This window comes from Seriola dumerili, unplaced genomic scaffold (assembly GCF_002260705.1).
Source record: "Seriola dumerili isolate Sdu_G_001 unplaced genomic scaffold, Sdu_1.0 BDQW01000044.1, whole genome shotgun sequence".
NCBI classification, from domain to species: domain Eukaryota; kingdom Metazoa; phylum Chordata; class Actinopteri; order Carangiformes; family Carangidae; genus Seriola; species Seriola dumerili.
In genome coordinates, this window is record NW_019174299.1 from 3256699 (window position 1) to 3280043 (window position 23345).

The following is a 23345-nucleotide window of genomic DNA, read 5'->3' on the forward strand; positions in this document are numbered from 1 at the left end:
CAAAACAAACAGGGAGGCTTTTTTCGTAGGAGCAGAGTCGGGGCGTCGCTGAGGATTCTTCACAAACGCAGTAACTCCCGTCAAACGAGCTGCGGGGTTTTTCAAAGTTCGTCATGTAGCTTTAATCTGTGACTCAAATGTAGCTATCAGTGCAGCACTTACCCGAGAGATGCAGTTGGTCAAAACATTTTTCTTTGAAAGCTCTCATCGCTTTTGTGTTACTTGTGCTGAATCTTTATCGTTGTATTTGAGTTTGCGTTTCAGCAAGTGGCGTTTTTTTTCCCCCTGTTTTCTGCACCTGCAAACCACCCAGCTTTATCCAAAACAAATTGGAAACATAAAAGGCATCACTTCCTGTGAACCCATTTTTTTTTTCCTCGTCACACAGACTTGTGAATATAAAAGCTTTTGATTAACTGCCTGTGGAAAGACTCACGTCGTGCTGAAAACAGCAAAACTGTCTTTTATTACAAGTAAATGTCATGAATCAGTATTTTAAATTGACTGATCTACATTCCTTTAAAAAAAAAAAAAAAAAACAAGACATAGCAAGACACCGAATATTCAAAAAAAGGGGCTTTGATTAATAGTGCAGCCATACCAGCTGAAATGTCCTTAGGCTACATAATTAACCTCTACCGCACCAGCTGACCTTGTTCCTCAGCCAGAGGGAGAAAAGTGCATTACACCTTTTCTTGTGGGATGAAAGATCAAATCAAACCTTCTCAAATGAAATAACTGAATTTAAACCTCAATATTTTGTTCCCAGACGTACAAGGTAAAGTAGTTCTTCCTTTTAAATGTTTACAGCATGTTTCCGGTAGGTCCCTGCATCTATTCCAAATCAGTTTTACCTCTGTTGTGATTCAGTGTTGTGTTTCCTGCCTCTTCCATCTGTCACCTCCTCCATAGCAAGTCAAACATAATGGATCATTTTAAATTGGCCTGATGGAGAGTCATTTCCTGCTCATCATATCATCATAACACGTTGCGGACAACATTTGCAAATTTGTCTCCAATCTCCGGCGCAGAATTTCTACTTTTTGATGATTTATTCGTTGGATCTAGTTGCCATGAAATCATTTGAAGTAAATGCCGTCATGCAATAAAGCCTGTGATAATTAAAATGTGACACACACTCGATTTTCAAAATCCAGCTTTTTCTCCTGCGTAAGTCCTTTCTGTCACTCCGGCTTATTAGCACTTGATGATTACTTGTTAGCTTTGGATTAAACAGCAGCTGACGGAGACGCTGAGCCTTTAGAAAGCACAAACACAAAGCTCTAACATCTACTCGTAGGTGACGTCTGTGTCTCTTTTTTGAAATTAGTTGGAGGGATAAAAGTGTGGCGAAATATGAGTGGTGTAAAAATTCCATGTTAATGAGGATGTGATTGAAATTAAACAATCATCTACACTCTAAATAAAAGAGGAGCCTGTATTATGCAAATGACGGAAGCATTCACGCTTTTCAATGCCTTGAAGGGGCTTTTGTGATGTACAGGAGACAGTCACACAAAGAGGGGGGAAAACCAAAGGAGAGAAATTTCAAACTGGTGCGGCTTCACTGTCACTGAAGGCTTCCTTTTCAATGGCTCTACAATCAATCCTGACCCTTTTCAGTTTTCAGAGTTTCTCCCTGTTTTATTCCAACTCAGTCGAAAACTACTGGTGATATTTATGGATATACAACAGAGCACTACAACTCACATTTGTGAGGCCACCGAGCTCATAAGTCTCGAGCTTCTCCGCAGAGAATAAATTAGAGGGGAGGGGTTTTTTTTTTTTTTTTTTTTTTTTTTGAGGGCTAAGGGTAGATTTCCTGGTACAGAACGTCCTGAAACGTACTCAAATATTGACTCAACTGTCCTCAAACAACCAGAATAACACACTGGAATTGAGTAGCAGTGGCCTGTAATAGTCTGAAGCACATTATCTTGAATAAATTATGTCCCAGATTAGATTAGATTACATTAGTGAAACTGTAATGATTCCCCATGAGGAGGCTGGGTCATCAGAGCGGCAGGAAACTGGCAGGAGGAAAACAGTGAGTCAGTGAGCTGACAGCGGCTAAAACAAGTTAATGTAGTATTGTTTTTTCTTGTTTGTTTGTGTTTGTTTGTGTTCACAGAGCATTAAGACTGCGGGTACAGGTGAGCGTTTTGGGAGTGGGAGGCACCTTGGTCTGGAATTTCTTCTTCCTGTCTGGCAGTAGGTAGATCTTCACGTACGGGTCAGAGAAGCCGTTGGCGTCCTTCGCTGGCAGGTCCAAAGCTTTCAGGATCTTCACCACCAACTGCTCCGTGCTGAGACACAAACACACACATATATACAGCAAACTCTATTAGACGTTCACATGCTCATACAAAAGGCTGGGGGGGGGGGCCCAGACAGGATCAACCCACACTCACAAGCACCTGTGCAGGCTTTATACACACATAATGGCGGGGGTGGTTCTGGGTCTCTGGAGGAAGGAATAGCCAAAATAGTATGTGTGTGTGTGTGTGTGTGTGTGTGTGTGTGTGTGTGTGTGTGTGTGTGTATGTGTGTGCGTCATCCCTGCAGCTGTATCATGGCTGCACTATCAGCGATGTTACATGTAAGCACAGATGTACAGCCAGTGATACAGAATGTGGCTAAAGCTGAGCTCATTAATAATCCTTAACACGGGACCCCACAGAGCTGTTAATGCAGAAGAATAGAGCTGAGAGGACTGATGAACTGCCGAGTCAATCAACAGAAAATTAATCAAGGACAATTTTATACTATTTTATCATCAATCAATCACTTGACTCATTTTACAGGGACAAATGTTTAAAACGGAGTGATTTCATGTTGTCAGATGTGAGTGTTTGCAGCTTCTAGATGACAGTCAGCTGAACAGATTTGGGTTTCAATTAAACAAGAAAGAAAGAAGACAAGAAAAATAGAAATAACAAGATTAAAGATGAATCAATAATGAAAATAATGCAATGTTACACAAGATATAAATAACAAATCCACCAAAAAACATTGAGCATTGGGCTATTGGGATATTTCTTGTACATTTTAATCAGTACTGCAAAGTATAGCTAAAGAAGTGGTTTCCAAACTGGGGGTCAGGACCCCCACAAGGGTCATGAGATGAATCTAAAGGATGACCAAATGATTGGTCATTGGTATAAAATAGTACAAATAAAAGACTGCAACACAAAATTATTATTATTATTATCAATATAATATTATATTAAATATTTTTTTATCTTTAAATATAAAGTTTGACATCTTAATGAAATACAACCTGTGGGGTCACAGGTTCAACATAACAACATAAAACCTAAACAGATTATAATGAAGTCTTTTTGTTTCATTTCATGAACGTACAGTACAAATAATATATGTTCTATTTTTTCCTTATCGTAAAATCTGAAATCCAGCCGTAAATAAAAACCTGGCCCCAACATCAAAATTTAAAATATTTTAAAACAAAAGTTTGGATGTGGCTCTGAAATTAAACAACTACTAGATCTAAGTAATTAAAGGGCTGCAACCAATAAACGATTAATCTGCTGATTATTTTCTTAATTAATTACCAAATAAATCATTTGGCCCTTAAAATGTAAATAATGGTTTCCTTGAATCCAAGGTGACATCCTTGAATACCTTGTTTTGTCCAATCAAAAGTCCGAAATCCAAAGACATTTAGTTTACTGTTGTATAACAGAGAGAAAATCAAGGTTATCACATTTTTCTTTGTTAGAACCACTGGATGTTTCTGGTATTTTCAATTAAAAAATGACTCAAACAATTAATCAGTTATTTACAGTGATGATAAACTCATCAGTTATATCAATACAGAGTATTTTATGTGGCCTTTTTGAAGAGTTTTCATGTGTTGTGGCGTGACGGCTGTTTGACCAATAAGAATCAAACACGCAAACGAGAAGAATATTACATCGAACACTTGATTTGTATTTTATGGAATATTTTTTTCCTCAAGATAAATAAATACAAGTACAAAATGAGGAAAATCAACAGCATTATTGGCCGTTAAAGCAACAAAGCAAGCAGATACACACTCTGCAGCGGGGCTGTAAGTCTTTCTTTGTCACGCACACAACATTCAAGGATAAACACACACTTGAGCAAGCGGACACACACATCTTACACACATACATCCGAACACTCCATCCACACTCGTGGCTGCGTCTCACGCACCGTTTATTATGTATTTAATTACCAGATGAAGATGAAGACGGCTCGGAGGCCTTTAATCAGACCTCGTTAGACTGTGTCTCCCTGTGTTAACCAGTGTGTCAGCACTTCATTAGCTGCTTTAGGAGAGCAGCATGAACTTTGGGGCTGAGGAGGGATCAGCAGGGCAAAAGCCGGCAGTGACCCTGGCGGTTATAATGTCTTCTGTCCATCTCTACCAATCACAAATAAGATATGCTGGTTGACAAATACAACCGCGGCCAATCGGGACACGTGTTTACCTCTGCATCATATCCAATTAAGGCAATTGGATAAACATGCCCACTCTGCAATCACATCAAATCAGGGAGATAATACACAGAGTGAACTGCTGCAGGAAATTACATTTACAGCTCAGCCAGATAAATATTTTAACGAGAAAACCCTGACCAATTCAAATATGTATCTAATGATCATTTAATCCAGTATGAATTTGTGACATGCTGCTGGTAGAGAGTCTGCAGTCACCTAGATTAACCAGTGTGGTTCATGGCAGTGCTCAGATGTGCAATAATTGGAAACGACAGGAAGCTTGTGCACAAAAAAAAAAACAAACAAAAAAAAAACCCACCTCTCCCTGATTGTCATGAATTTTCCTGCATCTGTTGTCTGTTACAAAAACACATTTGCAGATTCTCCTGCACTCACGTGTCTTTTTACAGAACAAGACATGAGCCCGAACCGAAACCAAGGTTTTATACACAATCCCCGAGGCGTGCTGCAGAGCATATACCTATTACCGCTCGAGCAGAGAGCGAGAATTCACGGCCTTATTCCTGGCAGACAAAGCCCCGAAAGCTAGCTGCTACTCCCACAGTGGGAATGTGTCAACTTTTAATGGGATTGTCAATGGAAATGGCTTTCCCAGAGGATCTGAGGAAGATTGACATTGTTGTTCTGACTGTTACACTCCAAACAGCAGGGGTGTAACACATTAACATACCAATCTTATCTCAGTTCCAACACTAACACACCTGTATGCGTGTGTCTCTGCACACGTGCCCACACACTCGGCGGCAGCTACATCTATTACCTTTCCTCTTTATCCCTCAGTCACTCCCTCTGTCCTGCTCCTCTCACTAAAACCGTTTCCCTCCATGACAGGCAGCTACAGCACGACGTAAATTATCTCATGACTTTACAAATGGGGGAAAAGGGGCACATGAATAGTTTTCATCATTAACTTCCCTCTCCATCCAACTCCCTTGCTAATTCCCTGTATCTGTAACTCTCCGGCTGTAGCGCAGTCTGGTGTTATTATGTGGTGACAGAGGCTGCTGTTTAAAGTGGCTCACCATATATAATTCATGACTCAAACGGCCTCTCGCTCCCTTTATTTTCTGACCATCAGCACTTTCGCCTGTTGTAATGTTTCTACATGTCAGGGCAGGCAGAAACGGGGGGGGGGGGGGGGGGGGGGTTTTACACTGCAGCTGAAGCACAGACGGCGGGCTGCACACTCATCCCCACAACCCACAACCACCCCAAAACTTACAGCCGGCACACAAATTCACATACACACTCTCACAAGCCAGCCCTCACAGCGTGGCACCCACCAATTACGTACTTAGACCCAAATTCTCCAGCAGAGAATATTTAACGGAGAATTGTCAAAGGAGCAAAATTAAAGTAACTACAGCAATCTGTGCCACGCAGTACATAAAAGACACAGACACTGCTTTGTCATTTACATTTAATAGTACCACTTTCTCATTTTTAAACATTAATATTTCAGTATCATCATCACAAACAAACAGGACCACCGTTGAGCCACATCTCAGGCTGTCACTGTGTTAAGTGGTGTTTTTCAGAATGAGGGTAAATCCAACGCTCACTGTTACAAAACTCAATTTTCTACTTGAGGTTTTCTTTTTATGTCTACTGAGGAGGATAAACACGCTGAAAGATATTTTCCCACGAAGCACCTTCTGTCTGTTCAGTGCCATAAAGAAATGCAGCAAACCAGCGTCGGCTCGCACCCCTCTGACTTAAGTGTTTGAAGAACTTTACACCCACCGCCACCATCAAAGTGGTGCAAAAACGGAAACATTGACATTCACCGGAGACATGCAAAACTATAGTGGAGTGGTTGGATTCAGGTTTAAAATTCTCCGTACAGTGCACTGCTGTCACAAGAAGCTGCAGAATGCAGAATGCTCTTTTAGACACACCAGAAAATATCTGGTTCTTTGATAACAACTTGAAGGTACATAAAAGTGTCCATAAAAACTCAGAGGTAGATTTTAACTACGGTTGTTTACATTCTGGGTCATTCCTGGGTGACTTTTACAACTTAGCGCTGCGTTTTCTCCTCAACTGTAACAACAAAGTGTTTTGAATTGGCTCTGATTCATGCCACTTCGCCATGGCAACAGCGGTCAAAGTTCATGTATGGTATTATCTAGACCATTCTCCCAAACCAACCAAAATTACGCACAAAATGTGATTTAATAGAAACAAAGCTGAAATAATTCAAACTGGCTGTCACTTTATAAAACTATAGGGTGGCTACATTATCTCTGAGAGTCCCGTGTTTCTGTGTTCAGTAACATTGAGGACGAAACACTTCTGGAACCAGTGGGCGGTTAGCATGCAGCGTGGCTGTAGACTCTTTGTTTTGTGTTTCATAGTCAGTTAAAGTTAAAGTTGATGACATTTCTCCTGGTTTTAACTGAACTAAATGAAAACAGTATGATGTCCGGTACAGTGTTTTTACATTGTGGTGGCTTGTGGCGACATTTTAGACTTTTAAAAATGTGAGTAAAACATTGTTTTTTGTGAATCCACCTCTACATTGAAAAAAAACATTTTAGAAGAGTTTTGTGTTTTTGCACTATTTTCATCAAACCAGGACGTGTGCAGTTTTCCAGTCAGACAAGTCCATGGGGCTCCACACAGACGCTGCAGCACCTTTAGGCCAACCTGGTGGTGATGTAACGGCCTCATTTTTCTTTTTTTACAGATGAACTTTATAACTTAAAATTATTTCTGGCAATGATTTATTAATGTTAAAATTCTCCTTTTTACATAAGAGGGCACTGACAGAGCCAGCAGGTTGTTTCGGTCTAAAACTTACTTGAAGGCGTAGCGCAGGAGGAAGCTGATCTTGCCGCAGTTGTCACCCTGTTTGCCTTCACCCTGGTCGCCCTTGGGTCTGTAGAGCTCTGGTTTGATCTGCCCAATGCTGGTTACCTGCTCCTTCTCCTCACCATGGAAATCAGGACTGGAGAGCTGGTGAGTCATGGGCTTGGGCCTAAACAGACACGTAAGAGCTCAGAGGGTGACTATTAAGTGAAGAGCACAGCGCGCACACTCACACACGCACACACACTCACACACACATATAGTCCGCTATACAGCAGCTTAATCAGAGAAGCAGTGGCGGGTAAACCATCCAAATGTGTTTAACCACTGTCACACCTCCGTGCACTGTAGTGTTATCTAATTAAGGCTAGTTGTATGATGATGGTGCTTCTGTACAAACCACAAAAAACACAACTTAACAACAACAAAATAGCAAAATATGTTGCATGAGTCTCAGAGAAAAATCTGATAATATTGGCCTCAAAAAAGAGTTGTTGTTTGAGACTAGACTGACATGGAGAGGTGCAAAAAGTGTTCATTAGAGGGAAGCAAGATTAAAGCCAACATGGTTTTTACCAGAGTGCTCACAAAAACAACTTTTTATCAGGTACAGGCTTCTTTTATGTAATTTTCGATGATGCCTTTTTACTTTAATGATCACGAGCTGTAGGTTTTTACTCACCATGACATCTCTGAGTTTCACAACAACAACCCACAACCCGAAACTAACAAACACACACACACATTCAGCAGCACACTGATACACTCACCGTGAGGTGACCTGCTGCTGGGAATGAGCGTTGGGCAGGTCTTTTTGGGGATGGGCTCCACCCTCTGAGTTGGGGACGTCTGGAGACGTCTGACTCAGCTTCAGAGTTCCTAACAGCGGAAGAACACGGACAAAGCAATCTGTTTCATTAGCGCTGCTGTGGCTGTGGAGTCGGCCATTACAGTGTCTCTAACAGCAACGTGTATGTCTTCCTGCAAAGCATCGATCTCATTGATTGTATCGCATTGATTTAACAGACAGTGATTTAACAGCAGAGAGAAGGGAAGAAGTGATCAGACATATTTACAACAGCAGAACATGAGCCAGCATGAAAAGCCAACAGCACAGAGACGCAAAACAGCCGCACATCCAGCTCCAATAAAGACAGCCAGCAAACATTTGACTGTGAATTATGACAAACAACCTGCGCTGGAGTTGACAGCCAGCATAAATACATCAACACAATGAAAGCTCATAGCTGCTGCTGCTGGAGCTGACATCAGTTTAAAACATTGTTGTATTGTGAAAATTGCTTCTTGTTCTAATTACTGCTTATTGTGGTTGTTGTTGAGCTTAAGTGGACGATTCCAGTCACGCCGCCATCACGAAGGAGCTCATAAAAGTATATTTTTTTAATGTATTTTTGAGAAGGCTAGAATTAAAAATTATTCTATTTATTATTCAATCTGCATGTTTTTTTGATGATTAATTATTTGGTCAATAAAACATCAGAAAACAATGGAAAATGCCAATTATGTTATCAAATGTCTTTTCAAATGCCAAATGTCCCAGATGTCATATGGATCCACAACCCCAAAATATTAAACCCATCAGCATGCGAGACAAAGAAAAGCAGACACTTCTCAGGGCTTTGAGAAGCCGTAATGGTCAGATGGTATTTGTTCTTGAAAAATGACTTAAAACAAACATTCTGCCGATCAACTAATGCAAGTCTGACTTAGTGTAATGTGTACGGGTTCTTTCGTAGTAACAAACCCACACAGAATTATGGGCCAGCTCTGCAGCTTTAGCGAGCTTTTGAGCTCATTGTCATGGCACATTTACTGTTTGGTTCAGTTTCACTGCTCACATCAACCTTGTTTCCAGCAGCAGCAGCAGCAGGCAGCCGTTTTCTGCAAACAAGCTCTGATAAAACTAACTGGTGAAGAAAGCTGAACATTTAGCAGCTAACGATTTTCTCAGAGACCAAAACAAAGCGAAAAAGAAATCGAACAGTGGAGTTATATTCATCAGGTGGCCAGAAACATGACTCCGGAGCTCTGCCGGTTGCAAACATGTTATCCGTAACAGCCTTATAAGGCGATTATAGAACAGTCTGTGTGTCTGTTTGCTGCAGCGTACTGCCAAAAATTGATTTATGCAGCTTTAAGGAATAAACAAATTAATCCTTTAATGAAAATGTAGGCGATATTTGTTGTAATTAAAACTTCAACTCAAAGAGGCAGTGTAACTTTTTTTTTTTCTCTAAATTTTACCACTGTATAACTAAGTGTCTGTAATAAGAGACTCGGCCAGTGAGATGAAAAAGTAATATTCCTTGAATGTAGCTCCACTGAAAGAAAACCCATTTATATGTAGAATAATGGTCAGAATTCATCACACTAGTGCAGTACAGATAAATTATTTTCCCTGTATGTAGGTAAATGTATTAAATTGAGTACTGAGAGTATATTAAAATGAGAAGTTATTGACCATGGCATTACATTACTCTTACAGTCAGACTGGGATTAAGAGTCTAATGTCTGTGAGCTCGCGCCCTCTCTCACCAGCGTTGTTGGGGTAGGAGTCCATGTCCAGGTAGGAGTGCTCCTGGGTCTCATGCGGCCCCCCAGCCACACCTCCCACCTCCCCCCTCTCCAGCCCAACCAGCTCAGAGAAGTGGGGGTGGTGCTGGCCCTGCTGCCCTAGCGTGGGGTACAGCGAGGACGAGGAGTGGCCCTCCTTCCTCTGCAGCAGCGGGGGCAAGAGCGACGGGCCCCCGGTGCCTCCGAGGCTTCCGACGCCAGCGCTACCGGGCAGCAACCCCGACGTCAGGCTCAGGCCTCCGCCCTCCTTGTCTCGCCATGGCAGCCAGCAGAGCTTCCACGACACGAAGAGGGAGACGGAGAGGAGGACGATGCCGCAGAATGTCACGATGACCGACAGCAGGCTGACAGAGATCTCTACAGAGGATGAAGGTAAAGAAAGAAAACATAGAAAAGCTTAATCCTGAAGGGGACATTAATGTGTGTACTAAAGGTCAAGGTAATCCATCCATTAAGCATTGATACATTTCACTAAAAAACACAAATGTGAACCTCATGTTGGCACTACAGGACGAAGTGAGCCGATCACCAAAATCAGTAGGGTTCATTCTCTGAGAAACATGAATGACTGTACAAAATTTCATGGCAATCCATCCAGCTGGACAAAAGTGGTGGAGCGATCCACCAGCCAACAGAACCATACTCCCATTCACAGTGCCATGCTGCTATCGCAGCTAAAAAACAACAACCTAATGATATGTATTCACACATTAACACATTTTACATATGCCTAACAAATCAGCTGTAAACCACTGGATGATCAACAGTCCATACACCCCCGTCACACACAGACCGTCACCAGCATCACCACAGCATCTACAAATCACACATCACGGAGCAGGAAAGGGAACCCGCTGAAGGCATCAATTGATATGCAGCCGTCCCCTGAAGCTCATATCCTACATTCGAATCCAGAGCTTAAAATGGGGGCAAACGTTGGCGGAGAGGATATTCTTACGGGAGGAGAGGAGGCGAAGCGGCGGGTTGGGGTGGGATTGAGGAGGGAGGGGGTGGTGGTTCAGCAAACAATTAAAAAAAAAAAAACACCAACACCCACAGTGATGTCTCTATGCAATGTCATCCCACATTTCCTCATGGCTATGAGCTTTTTAATCTGTGACGGCTCAAGGATTGTGTCTGAGGGTTGGTGGGGGTGTGGGGGTGTGGGGGTGGTGGGGATGTGGGTGTGTTAGCGAGGGTGGAGTATGACTCATCCGATTGAAAAAGAAAAAATTGCACAGAGTAAAAGAAAAGCGCCGTTTCAGCACCCAGACTGCTGGACAGTTCCAGCAACAGCCTCCATCAAAGAGGAGCAGCAATGAAAGAGAGTCGACATCAGCTCCAGAGCTCAGCCACTTTTGTAGTTCTTTTATGGTTTCAAAGGGCACAACTGCACGTGTCGGAGACTATTATACGTAAATTCATGATGAATTTTTAAATGTGTAAATACCCTATAAATATTCCATGAATGCTTATAAATAAATAGACTAAATATACAATGAATATTTATAATTATCTTGAACCATTTGAAGTCTTTTTTTTTAAATAGCATCTTTTGGGTCTGATAACTGTCTTCACAAAAGGACCAATCAGAGCCCTCAATGGCCCACAGCCCTGAACATGAATATTCATAGTTTGTAAGTAGACCAAGAAGACTCATTACGATACAATGTGCTGATTTTCGTATACGCTTTTGTGTACGCTCCAGACCAGGGGGACACCAATTAACAAGTCTTCCTATATGTGGGCTGGCCAATCATCACCTTCGTGTAGAACAGCGCTGTCTTACCATCGGGGGATAACGTTTCCCGAACCCCCACCACTACCACCACACGCTTGTACCGTCCCACACAAAGGCCTCCTTTTCTTTTAACCCCTTTTCCTTCAATTCAGAGCGTCTCTATGGGCATGACAAAGACATAAGCACTGTTAAATCACACAAAAGAGAATGAAATTTTATCTGTAACAGGCTGACAACAAGACTGAGAGCAAATGAGTGAAAACAAGACAACAGCAGCCAATCCTCCAGCCCTGGGGTGCATCCTCTGGAATTCAGTTCGCTTCTGTCTCCGCCCGCCCTCCCTCTCTTTCTCTTTCACTCTCTCCTCTATATAATCCCCTCAAACACCCCTCATTCCTCGCTGTCATCTCTTCTCCCATGCTGTCTGCCTCTGCACACTCTGACTTTATTCCTCTCCTCAGCGACTGTCTCTTTGTTCGTCACCCCTACCTTCTCTTCGTCTCCCCCATTTCTCTGCCTCCCTTTCCTCGCTCTCTCTTTGGTGAATTATTCATCAGCCTGTGTATGTCATTAATCAGCACTTGTTCAAAAGATATGATTGGGGGAAGGCGAGCTGGCGGGGTGGGGGGTGGGCGCGGGGACATCGATCTGTCGCGGTGGAGAACAAGACCGGGTGGGAAGTGAGGAACAAGGGAGGGAATAAGGAAGAGCGAGCGAAGCAAGATAGTACATGATGATGGAGATCAGGAGGCGAGAGGAGGGGAAAAGAGGGCAAAGGAAGGTAGGACAAGGTAGGAAAAAAATCAAGAAAAAGAGGACCGCTGTGATGAAGGAGAATGGAGAGAAAGAAAAAAACGATCGAAACCACAGGATGGCCAGCAGAGCCGGGAAAGACAGAGGGAGAGGCCTGAAAACGGATTGGCGCCCATGTTGGAACAGACATATAAGCTGACTGGGTTTATTCCCCCTTTCAGTTTCCTCAGAGGAGGAGGAGGAAGGGAGGAGGATTGATAAAGTCGATGCAACTACCACGGCATGTGTGAAAGAGTTGACAGTGATTTAGAGCGAAACCTAAAGCGGGGAGGGGTTTAAGGATGAGAAAGGTTAATGTATTGATCTGGAGGGGGAAAAACAAAGCGAGGAGGCAGAGGAGTACGAGTGTGTGTGGCTGGCAGATCAGGGTGCACTGATAAGACGTGGCTGTGATCAAACGTGCACAGGGACTGTCGGAGGCCAAACCGATCACCTCCATTTGTCTCTCTTTAGGGCAGTCGCTGTGCCTTCCCAAGCACTGATCCTGTCAAAGATCCATCGCTAATCCACAAAGCATAAAAAGCAAGTCAGCGGGAGGGTAGGTGGGTGGTTTGGAGGCCTCTGAAGTGCGCCGTGAAGAGGGACCGAGATTCCCTGTCAATCAGCAGCTGATGCGGGCCCACTGGGAGTCATACATTGCTCCACATCAAACACATCTCCGCTGCTTACACAAGCCGTTCACTGACAGCTTGCGGCGGCCGTGGCCCCTCGGAGGGCACGGAGACTTCCGTCAGCAAACACCGAAAAATCACAGCTGGTAAGCGAAGGGGCCAACGCCTAAAACCATGGCGTGACATTTCTTCACAGAGCCATCCAAATCTCCAGAGGCAACACGCAGCCAATCCAGGCTAATCTACACTGAGCCATAGATATCCATGCTAATCTGCATAACAGCGCATTGCACTTCCAAATGCTTCAATGAGAACCCACACACAATACTCTGCACACAAAACACTCCACCGTGGAGCACGATGCACCTACTCAGTTTGGTAAAAAAAAAAAAAAAAAATCCAGCTCTGAGATAACAATCGCAGAATCCTACTGAGACTCTTTTGGGGCTCGTAAAAGAAATGGGATGGACTTGTACCGTAGCCATTTCAATCTAGCAGATGAATATTTCATGGTTTGTTGTTCTGAGTGCACAGCACTTCTAACCTGCTTTAAACATGAGCACTCTTCTTAACATTTACCTTCTCATACCTTGAAGTCTAACACACAGTACGCCATGTTCCCGTGCGACTCCACAAGTGATGCAGCAATACTGAAAATATTCTGTTGAAGCTTTTGATAGACATGCATTAGGGTTTTCCATTTAAGTATTTACGTAAAAGGGTGATTCAGATCATCATGGGATACTAAAAATCTTCAATGAAACATACAGACACCCAATATCATTTTAGCATCAAAGATTCGCCCCCTGTCTGCTCGAAAGGCATCTGTTTAGTTCATGGTTTCCTCTCTCACAGAGTAAAGCCAACTTAAGAAAAAAAAACAGGAAACAGCATCAAAACATACAGACCCGCCATGTCAGATTTTTTAGAATATTTAGCAATACATTGTAAAAATATTTAATAATATTGTGTATGAATGAATTAATGAATACACAATATGAATCCAGAGCAGAGTGGTTTATTCAGCGGGAGATGTTTCTGTGGACGTTGTCTATTGTGAGCCTGCTATTATCGGAGTGCATTCACACGGACATGGATCAAGATGACCGCAGCCTCTGTTCTGTGTGAAGGAGGAAACTACCAGCTTTTATAAGCCATCTTTCAGTCTACATGGGATGACCCTACTACAAGGGTAGATTTTGGATGAAGGGGCTATTTGTACGTTTTCTCCGTTGCTGATAGCAGTTTCTTGCCAGGAGCAGGTGGTGGTGATTGTCGATTGACAAGAGCTTCCACCATCATTGCATTTACAAGACAAGCGGTTATACGTAATACGCCCTCTGCAGCAGCACTAGCCTACTTCTTCAGGGCAGATTGGAGGCTACAGTGAGTCGCTATCGGAAGTGAATAATATTATAATATCGGAAAGTGACAAGACAGGTCGGGGCTAGCTGGTTAATGTGCTAACATGTTGTCGAAATCAAACAATCAAACATTTCTTCTAGACTGGGAGGTAAACAGCTGCTAATGCTAACACTGGCTACGTAGAATAGCAAAACTTGCAAATAGCTCCTTTAAGGCAGGTTGAGGCAGATTAATATGGGTTTTTACAAACTGTTGAATCATGTGACAACAAAATGTAAAAAAAAAGCTTCTTTTACACTTATGATATTTTAGTAAAAAAGTCAGCCGTGACATGTGTAGACATCATATAAGAAGCTCAGGGTGTGTCAGTTACCTGCGTCCAGCTGTCTGTTGCGACCTCTCAGCAGGTAGCTGAACTCCTGGCAGCGTTCGCTCTGGCTGTAACCTCTCGGGGAGTTGAAGCACAGCTCCTCCACCAGCACCAGCGCCTTCTTACACAGGTCTTCATCCCAGTCCCCCGACATCCTCCAATCCGCATCGCACTCTCACCAGCAGTCAGCCAATGACAGCGCAGCCCTCGCCGCCCTCACCTATCGGACGGCGCTCGGGTAAGTAGAGTGTTGACCCGTCCACCTTTTACAAGGTGTGAACTGAGAGGGAGCAGGCAGAGGAAGCTGAGAGGCCAGCAGCGATAAAGGAAGAACAAGAGGGGCTCTGCAGGGTGTCTTGGTCTGGATCACAGAGACCAGACTGACGCGCCCATGTGTGACTGAGCGACACCCACCCCTCTCACTTTCCCTGAAAGAGATAAAGGGAGAGAAATTGGCAGCATGAGTGTAAGGACATAAAAGTGTACAAATCAAGCTTTTGGCAGATTGGTCACCTTACCCATTAAGTGCAAACACTGATGCCAAAACCATCAGTGTGTACCCGATGGATCATTGGCTCCTGTGCTACATAACATCGCTTTAGCATAGTGATACAAGACAACTGGCATCAAGTAAGAGGTGAGAACATTCCATCTTGTTGCAGGCACATCCAAAAGTATCCTGATGTGTGAGGAAGTATGACAGGTGTTTGCTGAGGTTGGTCAAATTTACAGTAAAGGTTCAGTTCAACCAAGTTAGGAAAGAATCTGTTTTCCCACTTCCCTGTGAACCTGTGAGCCACCTGTCACTATCACAATCACTTTTTAACATTTGGTCGAAACCGGTTGACAGTGAGGTCTGTGGATTATGTAGCAGCAGGAAATTACTTCAGGCAGAGTACATTTTTGTTTTTACATTTTTGAAACCACAAATTCATTTCCATTCTTCTGTACAGGGTTGGCAGGGGAAGGCTCTTGGGTAAGCGAAGGCACCATACAGTCTTTGTGTGGGCAGAAGAATCAAACCAGTGAGTTAATGAGCCTTAAATGACCCCTCGAGGTGCAAATAATGAAGTCCTCTGAACTTAACTGAATCTAAAAGAAGAGTTAGGTGTTGATTCTTACTGGGTTCAGTTCTATGAGCCACTTTATGCTCTAAAATTAACACAGTTTTGAAATACAAGAGAGAAAACATACAATGAAATACTACTTTTGGGAAGTGGCGAAGCTGATGTAAATTAATGGTCCAGCCAAAATTGCATAATATATAGTGTCGCAAAAACAAACCTTCCTAAAACAATCATACTGAGTTAATAATTTATTTTCAAAATTCATGAATGTGCAAACTACATAATGAAAGCCGCAATTCACTTTCTATTACTTAAATGTCAGCCTTCTTACTTTGAATAATGCCAGATGAGTCAGTACTCACTCAACATGGTGCATACTTAATTGCACAGAGCTCTACTGTCAGTGATCTCCTGAGGATGATTTTGGTGTCTGAAACTGAACAATGGGTCAATCATCCTGAAACTTCATGTATTATGTAACACACTTATTACAACCTTCTGTAACAGAAATATATTGAAGGAGTGATGGAGACTAGCTGCTTTTTTTTCTTGGTAATGGTTTATCAGTACAACAACAACAAGTCGTACCAGCTACCTTATATTTAGCTTCACATTTTGCTTCTATTGTACTGAAGGAAAAATCCAAATTAAAGCATTTCATCATCTTTAATATTGTCATAAAGCCTTCATTTGTGTTTTACCTTTATTGGACTTGACTCTCGAGATTCTGGGCCATGGTGAATTTGCAAGCCGGAGCGGAGGCACTCCACGTGTAAAAGTTTTCTTTGCAAATGGATTTGGCTAAAGAATGCAGAGTTATGCCTGCAGTGCATGCATAACCTTTAGCTTGTTATTTTCCTAATGTTTCCAAGACCAGAAACTGCAGCCTGCAGACAAGTGGCTTCTTTTTTCTCTTGTCTACAAATTGGAAAGTTGAGCTCTTTGTCATCTAGCTCCAACAGGAAACGGTGGAAGGCGTCCGTGTCTGTGATCTCTCCAGCACATCAGCGTGGACTGGAAGGATTGTGGAGACTCTTTTTTTTGAAGCTCTCCAACATCACCTTAGCAAAAAAAAAAAAAAATCAATTGATCAATCAATGAGACACATGAAATACAAGTGCAGCAGAGACAAATAGCATCAAGAACACCAATCAAACAAATGTTTGGAGGGCTACAAAATCTCATAAAACATCAAACTGAGGTATAATTAGCTGAATTAAGTCTGACTGCATTATGTGCGTGCTCCTTGTCCTTTCATCCAAAAGAAACTAGACTTCTTTAGCATACTGTCTTTATTTTTGAACTCATTCTGTCTAAATAAAAGCAGGTCAATGCCCAAACTCCAGTTTCTCACAGTCTGTGAGGCTCCAGGGACTCTGACTGACGAAAATGTATGCAAAGTTGTGTCTAATAATACCGATCCAAACCCTGGTATTGAATATGTCTGGCGAGACATTTTGCACAAGCCCTTGTTCGGGTTGGGGGAAAAAAAAAATCACTGGAAAAACAATACTATTCATGGAGAGGGGGTCAAGCTCACTTTTCCACCGAGATGTTTTGTCCTTGTGAGGCGGTGGACCTATTTCTCAAGCAAGGTGCCTTGTCGGACAGGGGAAGGACTATTGATCATTTGATGTATGTTGTTCTGTGAAATGTCAAGCGTCAGTCTTTGTGCATTGAGTGGCACCTCCCTAGCAAAGTGCTCCTTATGTGTCCATCTGTCTTCCAGCCATCAGTCAATCACCACATTAGGCAAAGACATATTTCACTCAAGAACAAGATTGGAAACAAGAAAATGCCTCCTCTCCTTCTCGAGCTTTCTGTCTCTCTTCTTGAAGATAGAAACACACTTTTTCGCCTCTTGTTTGCCCTCTGTCTCTGTCTCTGTTCAGAAGCTGATTGTCACATTAGGATAGTGTGTCAGTCTAAAGTTAGAACTCAGATAACGTGGAGTCTATTTATCTGTCCATCACGGCGCAGCCTATTGCGGAAATGAATCCGAAATTAGCGAATCAAAACGCCATCCAGACCCAACATCCCACACGAGCCCTCCTTTTGCCCCCCCCCCCCGCTCCAGCATCACTCTCTCCCATTAAGATAGTAAATCTGTCTGAGTGACTTTAAAACCCAGGATATCTCAATCTGAGGAATGGCTGTCTGGCACAAAACTGGCCGCCTCAAATGCCAGTGAGAGCATCAGAAGGGAGGGAGAGGCGAAGAAGAAGAAATGGAGGAGACAGACAGACAGAAAGAACGATTGTGTGGCGACAGAGGAGGAGGGAGGCGGAGAGAGAGAGGGATAAGAGAGATGCTGACATTAAATTGGAGACGAGACAGATAAAGAGGGAGGGAAAAAAATTGGAGCAGAGAAGGGCAGAAAAAAAAAAACATAGGAAGCTGGCGGCGAGGGTGACACAGCAACAATGGTAATCAAGGGTTTGAGGACGCAATTTACTACAAGCAAAATATTTACAGAGGCTGGTTATTCACAGATAAATATGCCTTCAGAAACGTGTTGACGAATCATTCCACTCCGAAAGCGTCATGCCCAGAAACACACATTCTTACTATACTGTAGAGAGCAACACTAAACCTCCCACAGATGCTCCATTGACTGCTGCTCTGCCTGGGATCAATACTCTCAGGGAACGAATACGCCACAACATAGACCAGTCGACCAGTAAGGTCACTGTCCGATTGGGCAGAGGAGACAGGACGGCGTGCAAGGTCACAGTCTAATCACAGTACGGAGAGAGGAGAATCAGTGTACGCCGGTCCTGTCCAATCACACGACAGACAGAAGAGAGGGAAAAAAAGAGAAGGAAGTCTGTGCTCAATTATGAAAGAAGGCGGCCAGTCGGATCGTGAGCTAAATCTTGGGAAGGGGGGGAGGGGGGGGGGCAGTTGCACCAGAAACAAGGACCAGACAGCCACTGGATATAAACTAGAATTCATGTCAGATTGAGGCTGCAAGTTCAACCCCCTCCACTGGTGCCCTTGAGCAAGACACTGAGCCCCTGGCTGGCCCCTCCTGTTAATCACTTAGGATAAGAGCATCAGCTAAATGTCTCATTTTTAATGGCTCTGTCCAGCCGTTACATCTTCAACCTAGCTTATAGGCGATAAAGCAGATGAGGCGTTTATGTTTGTATCCCCTTATAATGAAGGGATCATTCTTGTATTTGCACAGGGCGGATTTGGAGCCGCCCTCAGGTGCACAGAGAGCGGGAGCAGAAAAAAAAAAAGAAAAAGTCCAGCAAATCCAATACAAATTAGAGTGAGGAAGCAGAACTCGCCACAGTACTCCTAGTTCTTACTGCCGAAGCATACACCAATAAATATTTATCTAATATCGAATGCACTCCCTCACTCTTTTTTTTGAGTAGTTGTACTGGATTTTTTATTTTTTTTGGCCCAGCACTCCTCGTACAAGAATTCCAGTGCTTTTCTCCCCGTTGCTGGGAAATTCCACCGAAGACAGCCAGCAACAAATAAAAATCCTCGAGCAGGGCGAATGTGAATTTGATAAAAGAAGAAAAAGAAAAAAAAAACCCAGGGGGTGTGTTTTTCAGTAACAAGGATCATGTTAGAGAGCGTGACTGAAATCTGAAATCTGTGTGTGGAATCTGTCTCTGAGGGATGAATCACACACCTCAGCTGGGTTTGGGAATTACAGTGATAAGGCCTTTGAAAAGCTGCTGTCTGCTGAATAAGAGGAAGACATTCAGATGCTTACAACAAACCTGTGATCTACTCCAAGCCCCTCATATCATCGTCTGGCATTTCATTCTCTGGCCAAATTGTATATTTACCTTTATATTGAATAAAGTAAATCACGTTCAAAGACAAATGGATCAAAATTATAGGTGAGGTTTTTTCTAGAATTTAATTTCAAGTTAACTGAACAATCGGGAAGGTTTATGATCACATCCTTATTCAGTTTTCTCTCTTTATTAACTTGGACTAATATGAATTAATGTTTATTGCTAGAATGTCTAATTATTTTTAAATGGAGAAACTGAACAACTTGATAATTGCAAAATTTAACAGAGAACAGTCAGAGTCTTTTTTGTGTGAGAACATAACGTTTCTGTAGACAAAGGAGACTAATCCATCGGATATACCTAATAGGATGTTTCAGGAGGATCTCATTGAACCTTCTTTCAAGTCGTCCTATCCACTGCCACGCTCTCTCTTTTGTTTTCATCTGTACCTGGAAGTCATCTTTAATTGCACCTCTCATTCTTGCCCTGAATGCTTCTGTTGTTGTCTTTTGTTTCAAAGTGCAAATGTGCTTAAGAGTTTAAGTAAATTTCACATGTCCCGTGTCTGCGTTTTTATGACATTAGCGGTATTCCCCTTTGAAAACATGTCGGTTCCTGCCGGCTGTACTCCACAGTCTGGTGACTTGGCCCTGTGACCTGCTCCTCTCTGTTCCAGACTTTGATGCTGTCTGCTCTGCTGTGCCCTGCTGGGCCATATCATGTTGTGTATCACCTCAAATCGATGTACTCATGTACCCTTAGATCATCCACTATTCGCCAGGACTGTCCCTGATTCATAGAGGTCATGACCTCGCTCCACCGGCGCTGGCATATCCTCCTTGCATCACTTCCTTTCGAGGCCACGGCGATGGTCTGCCCGAGACAATGCTATCATCACTCCTCTCTGCTCATTCGGCTGTGACGGATTGATGCATGGGGATAAACAGATAGGGCTACTACAACTCATCTTTTTGGTTACTCCAGTGGAGCAGTGCTGTGTTTCGCTGGGACAGAGACGGCGCCGTATGAGGCCAAGATTGAGCGTGGGGATATTAATGTCTATTGACTAGAGGTAATAGCTTTGTGGAGCCTCAGCCTCGAGGTTGTCCCAATTTAGCCTGTCCTATAATAGCTCCTGCACACCCTTTCAGCAAATAAATAACATGAGGTGGGAGTTAGTGGGCTTTAATATCTGCTTAAGACCATATATCACAATAAACATGCAATCAAACATACGCTAACATCCGAGCAGAAACTCTCTCCTACTGTTTCCACCTATTTCTGTCCCACATTTACACATATCAAAGGGTGCTGTCCGGGCTTTCACAGCTCTCTGCCACTCTGGGCCTGTTGGAGCTGGAAGTGTCTAAATTATCTATAACATGACACAGGAACTAGAGAGCATGTGGCCAGCCAGGAACCCTGGGATATTGGTGCTGCTCTTCCTGTCTCTTGCACAGCCAGTGGAGCTGCAGAGTGGGACCTATTTACAGACAGGGAGTGTAATCACACACACACACACACACACACACACACACACACACACAGACAACGGGCCGCCCTCACTTCATTTTTCACCTACTGCTATGTCAGAGTCGGTGAGTCAGTGTGTCTCAGTGGGTTTTCTTTTTCTTTTTTTTCTTTTGACCATTTGCATAAATATCGCTCTCTGTGGTGGGAAGCCAGAGCAACTGTGCCTTTGATGGTACGGGGCGGAGGGGGGTGGGGGAGCGGGGTGGGGTGGGATCGCCGGGGTGTGGGTGGAGGGGGGGAATTACGCACGGCTTACGCACGTCAACCTGTCTTCGGTGTGTTTTCTGCGTGCTCGTGCGCGCACCCCCACTGTCTGTTCGTCTCATATCTAATAGGGTTTGCATGGAGGAAGAAAAAAAAAAAGTTCAATCATCATCATCAGTGAGGATAGCTGCCATTGATACACTTGTTATACAGCTAGGAGCCTGTTATGTGTTACATAGGCTAGTACAGCCTACATCATAGCCTCATGGACTGCCTCCTCACTATATGCACCCCACTATAGGCTCGAAACATATCTACCGATGGTGGAATGCAATATGGAAGAGCCAGGGTGATGCACAAATAATATAGATTAAATATTAATGGAAAAACAGACACATGCTGCTAGATTTAGGGCATGTTCAGCAGAGCCCAGTGCGGGGTGCAGGATCAAAGCAGATATGATGAGAATAACGCACACATCGCAGATATCACAGAGCCCAATGCATGCTGGCTGCAGGAGCAACGGAAAAGGGGGGGATTTCTTCCTACCTTGGCGTTGCAGAAACCACTGTCTCTCTCTCTGTCCGATTTCCCGATTTACGAGCCTGTCCGCTGTTTTAGTCAGATGCGACGCTTGTAAAGGGGCATTCCGCCCTCTTTCGCTCTGTCCACCCCCCCACCTCTCGCTCTCTCTCTCTCTCTCTCTCTCTCTCTCTCTTTCCCTTCTCTCTCCAAGACGCACCGAGCAATAAGCCCCGCAACCGGGATGGCAGACTGAGAGGGAGAAATGAACAATATGATATCTCTCCCCTCCCCTCTTTACCCTCCCGTTTCCTGTGCTCTTCTCTTATATTTTTCCCCCCTCCTTGTGTTTTTCCTCCTCTCTGTTTCACTATCCCCTCCCTCTCACTCTCTCTGTCTCTCGGCTGCTCGCTCGCTCCCTCCTCTATTTTTCCTCCCTGTGCTCTGAATACTAATACTGTGTCTTTCCTATCACTGCCTCTACAGCCCGGCCAGTGCTAAAGACATACTGATGTATGTGGGGCGTGTGGAGGGATGGAGAGAGAGGGAGAGGTAGCGCGCGCGCGTGTGTGCGTGTGTGTGTGTGTGTATGCTTGTGTGTATTACTGGGAACCAGGGGGAGTGCGGGGATGGTGTGGAGGGTAATGGCCACTCTCAGCCTGGAGGGTAGGTGGGTGGGTTAGAAGGGCCCAGGATCTTGTTTGGTCTTATTAGAGCTGTGATTAGATAATAATACTCCTGCAGATGCCCTGGAGATGTGGTGGTGGTGGTGCTGCTGCTGTTGGGAGTGGAAAGGGGGGCACATAAAATGTTACTCCTTTTTATGGTAGCATCCCCGGGATGAGAGGAAGAGGAGGAGGAGGTCAGGACGGGGAAGGGGAAGAGGAAGGGGGAGTGTGAGGAGGAGGTGTTGCTTGGATGTCAGGCGGGTGGAGAGCTGAGATGGAATGGAGGGCCAATGTTGTTCGGCTCTGAGCCAAAAAAGGGACATGGCTCTTAGCCTGTTTGTACGGCGTGTGTGCTGATGATAGTGTGTTTGTGTGTGTGTGTGTGTGTGTGTACGTGTGTACGTGTATGTGTGTGCACCATGGAAACCTGAATGAGAAGAGCGGCGGAGGTATACAGAGGCCATGATCTAGTTAGAATGAAACACAGTCTTATTGGAGTCAAGATTAGATTAGGATATTCCTGCAGGCCTCATATAAGGAGGGAGGGGGCACAGAAAAACCTTTCTTTGTTTTATGGAAACATCGCCAAGGATAATGAGGACCCTCAATGGTCGGGCACAAATGGGTTTAGACATTGTATCAAAGTGGTTGTTTTTAAAGTGGTGTCCCTCAGGGCACCCTACCGGTTCCTTGTCCTATTCCCAAAGGGGAGTTGTCCAACAAAATGAGAAAAACTGTAATTCACTTACAATTGAATTAGTGGATTGAGCAGTGA

At 43.7% G+C, this 23345-nt stretch overlaps 1 protein-coding gene across 1 annotated transcript in view; it reads right to left on the bottom strand.

Moving 5' to 3' along the window:
* The window catches only part of syt3 (synaptotagmin 3), a 31181-nt gene extending 9153 nt beyond the window's left edge, over positions 1 to 22028 (bottom strand). Inside the window, exons 1-7 of the mRNA XM_022739453.1 lie at positions 21930 to 22028; positions 16581 to 16940; positions 14816 to 15240; positions 9874 to 10269; positions 8088 to 8196; positions 7310 to 7486; positions 2180 to 2306 (exon numbers count right to left, since the gene is read on the bottom strand). Of these exons, the coding sequence (XP_022595174.1) occupies positions 2180 to 2306; positions 7310 to 7486; positions 8088 to 8196; positions 9874 to 10269; positions 14816 to 14966 (960 nt within the window). The 5' untranslated portion in view covers positions 14967 to 15240; positions 16581 to 16940; positions 21930 to 22028. The remainder of the gene's footprint in view (positions 1 to 2179; positions 2307 to 7309; positions 7487 to 8087; positions 8197 to 9873; positions 10270 to 14815; positions 15241 to 16580; positions 16941 to 21929) is intronic.
* Positions 22029 to 23345: the final 1317 nt, after the last annotated feature.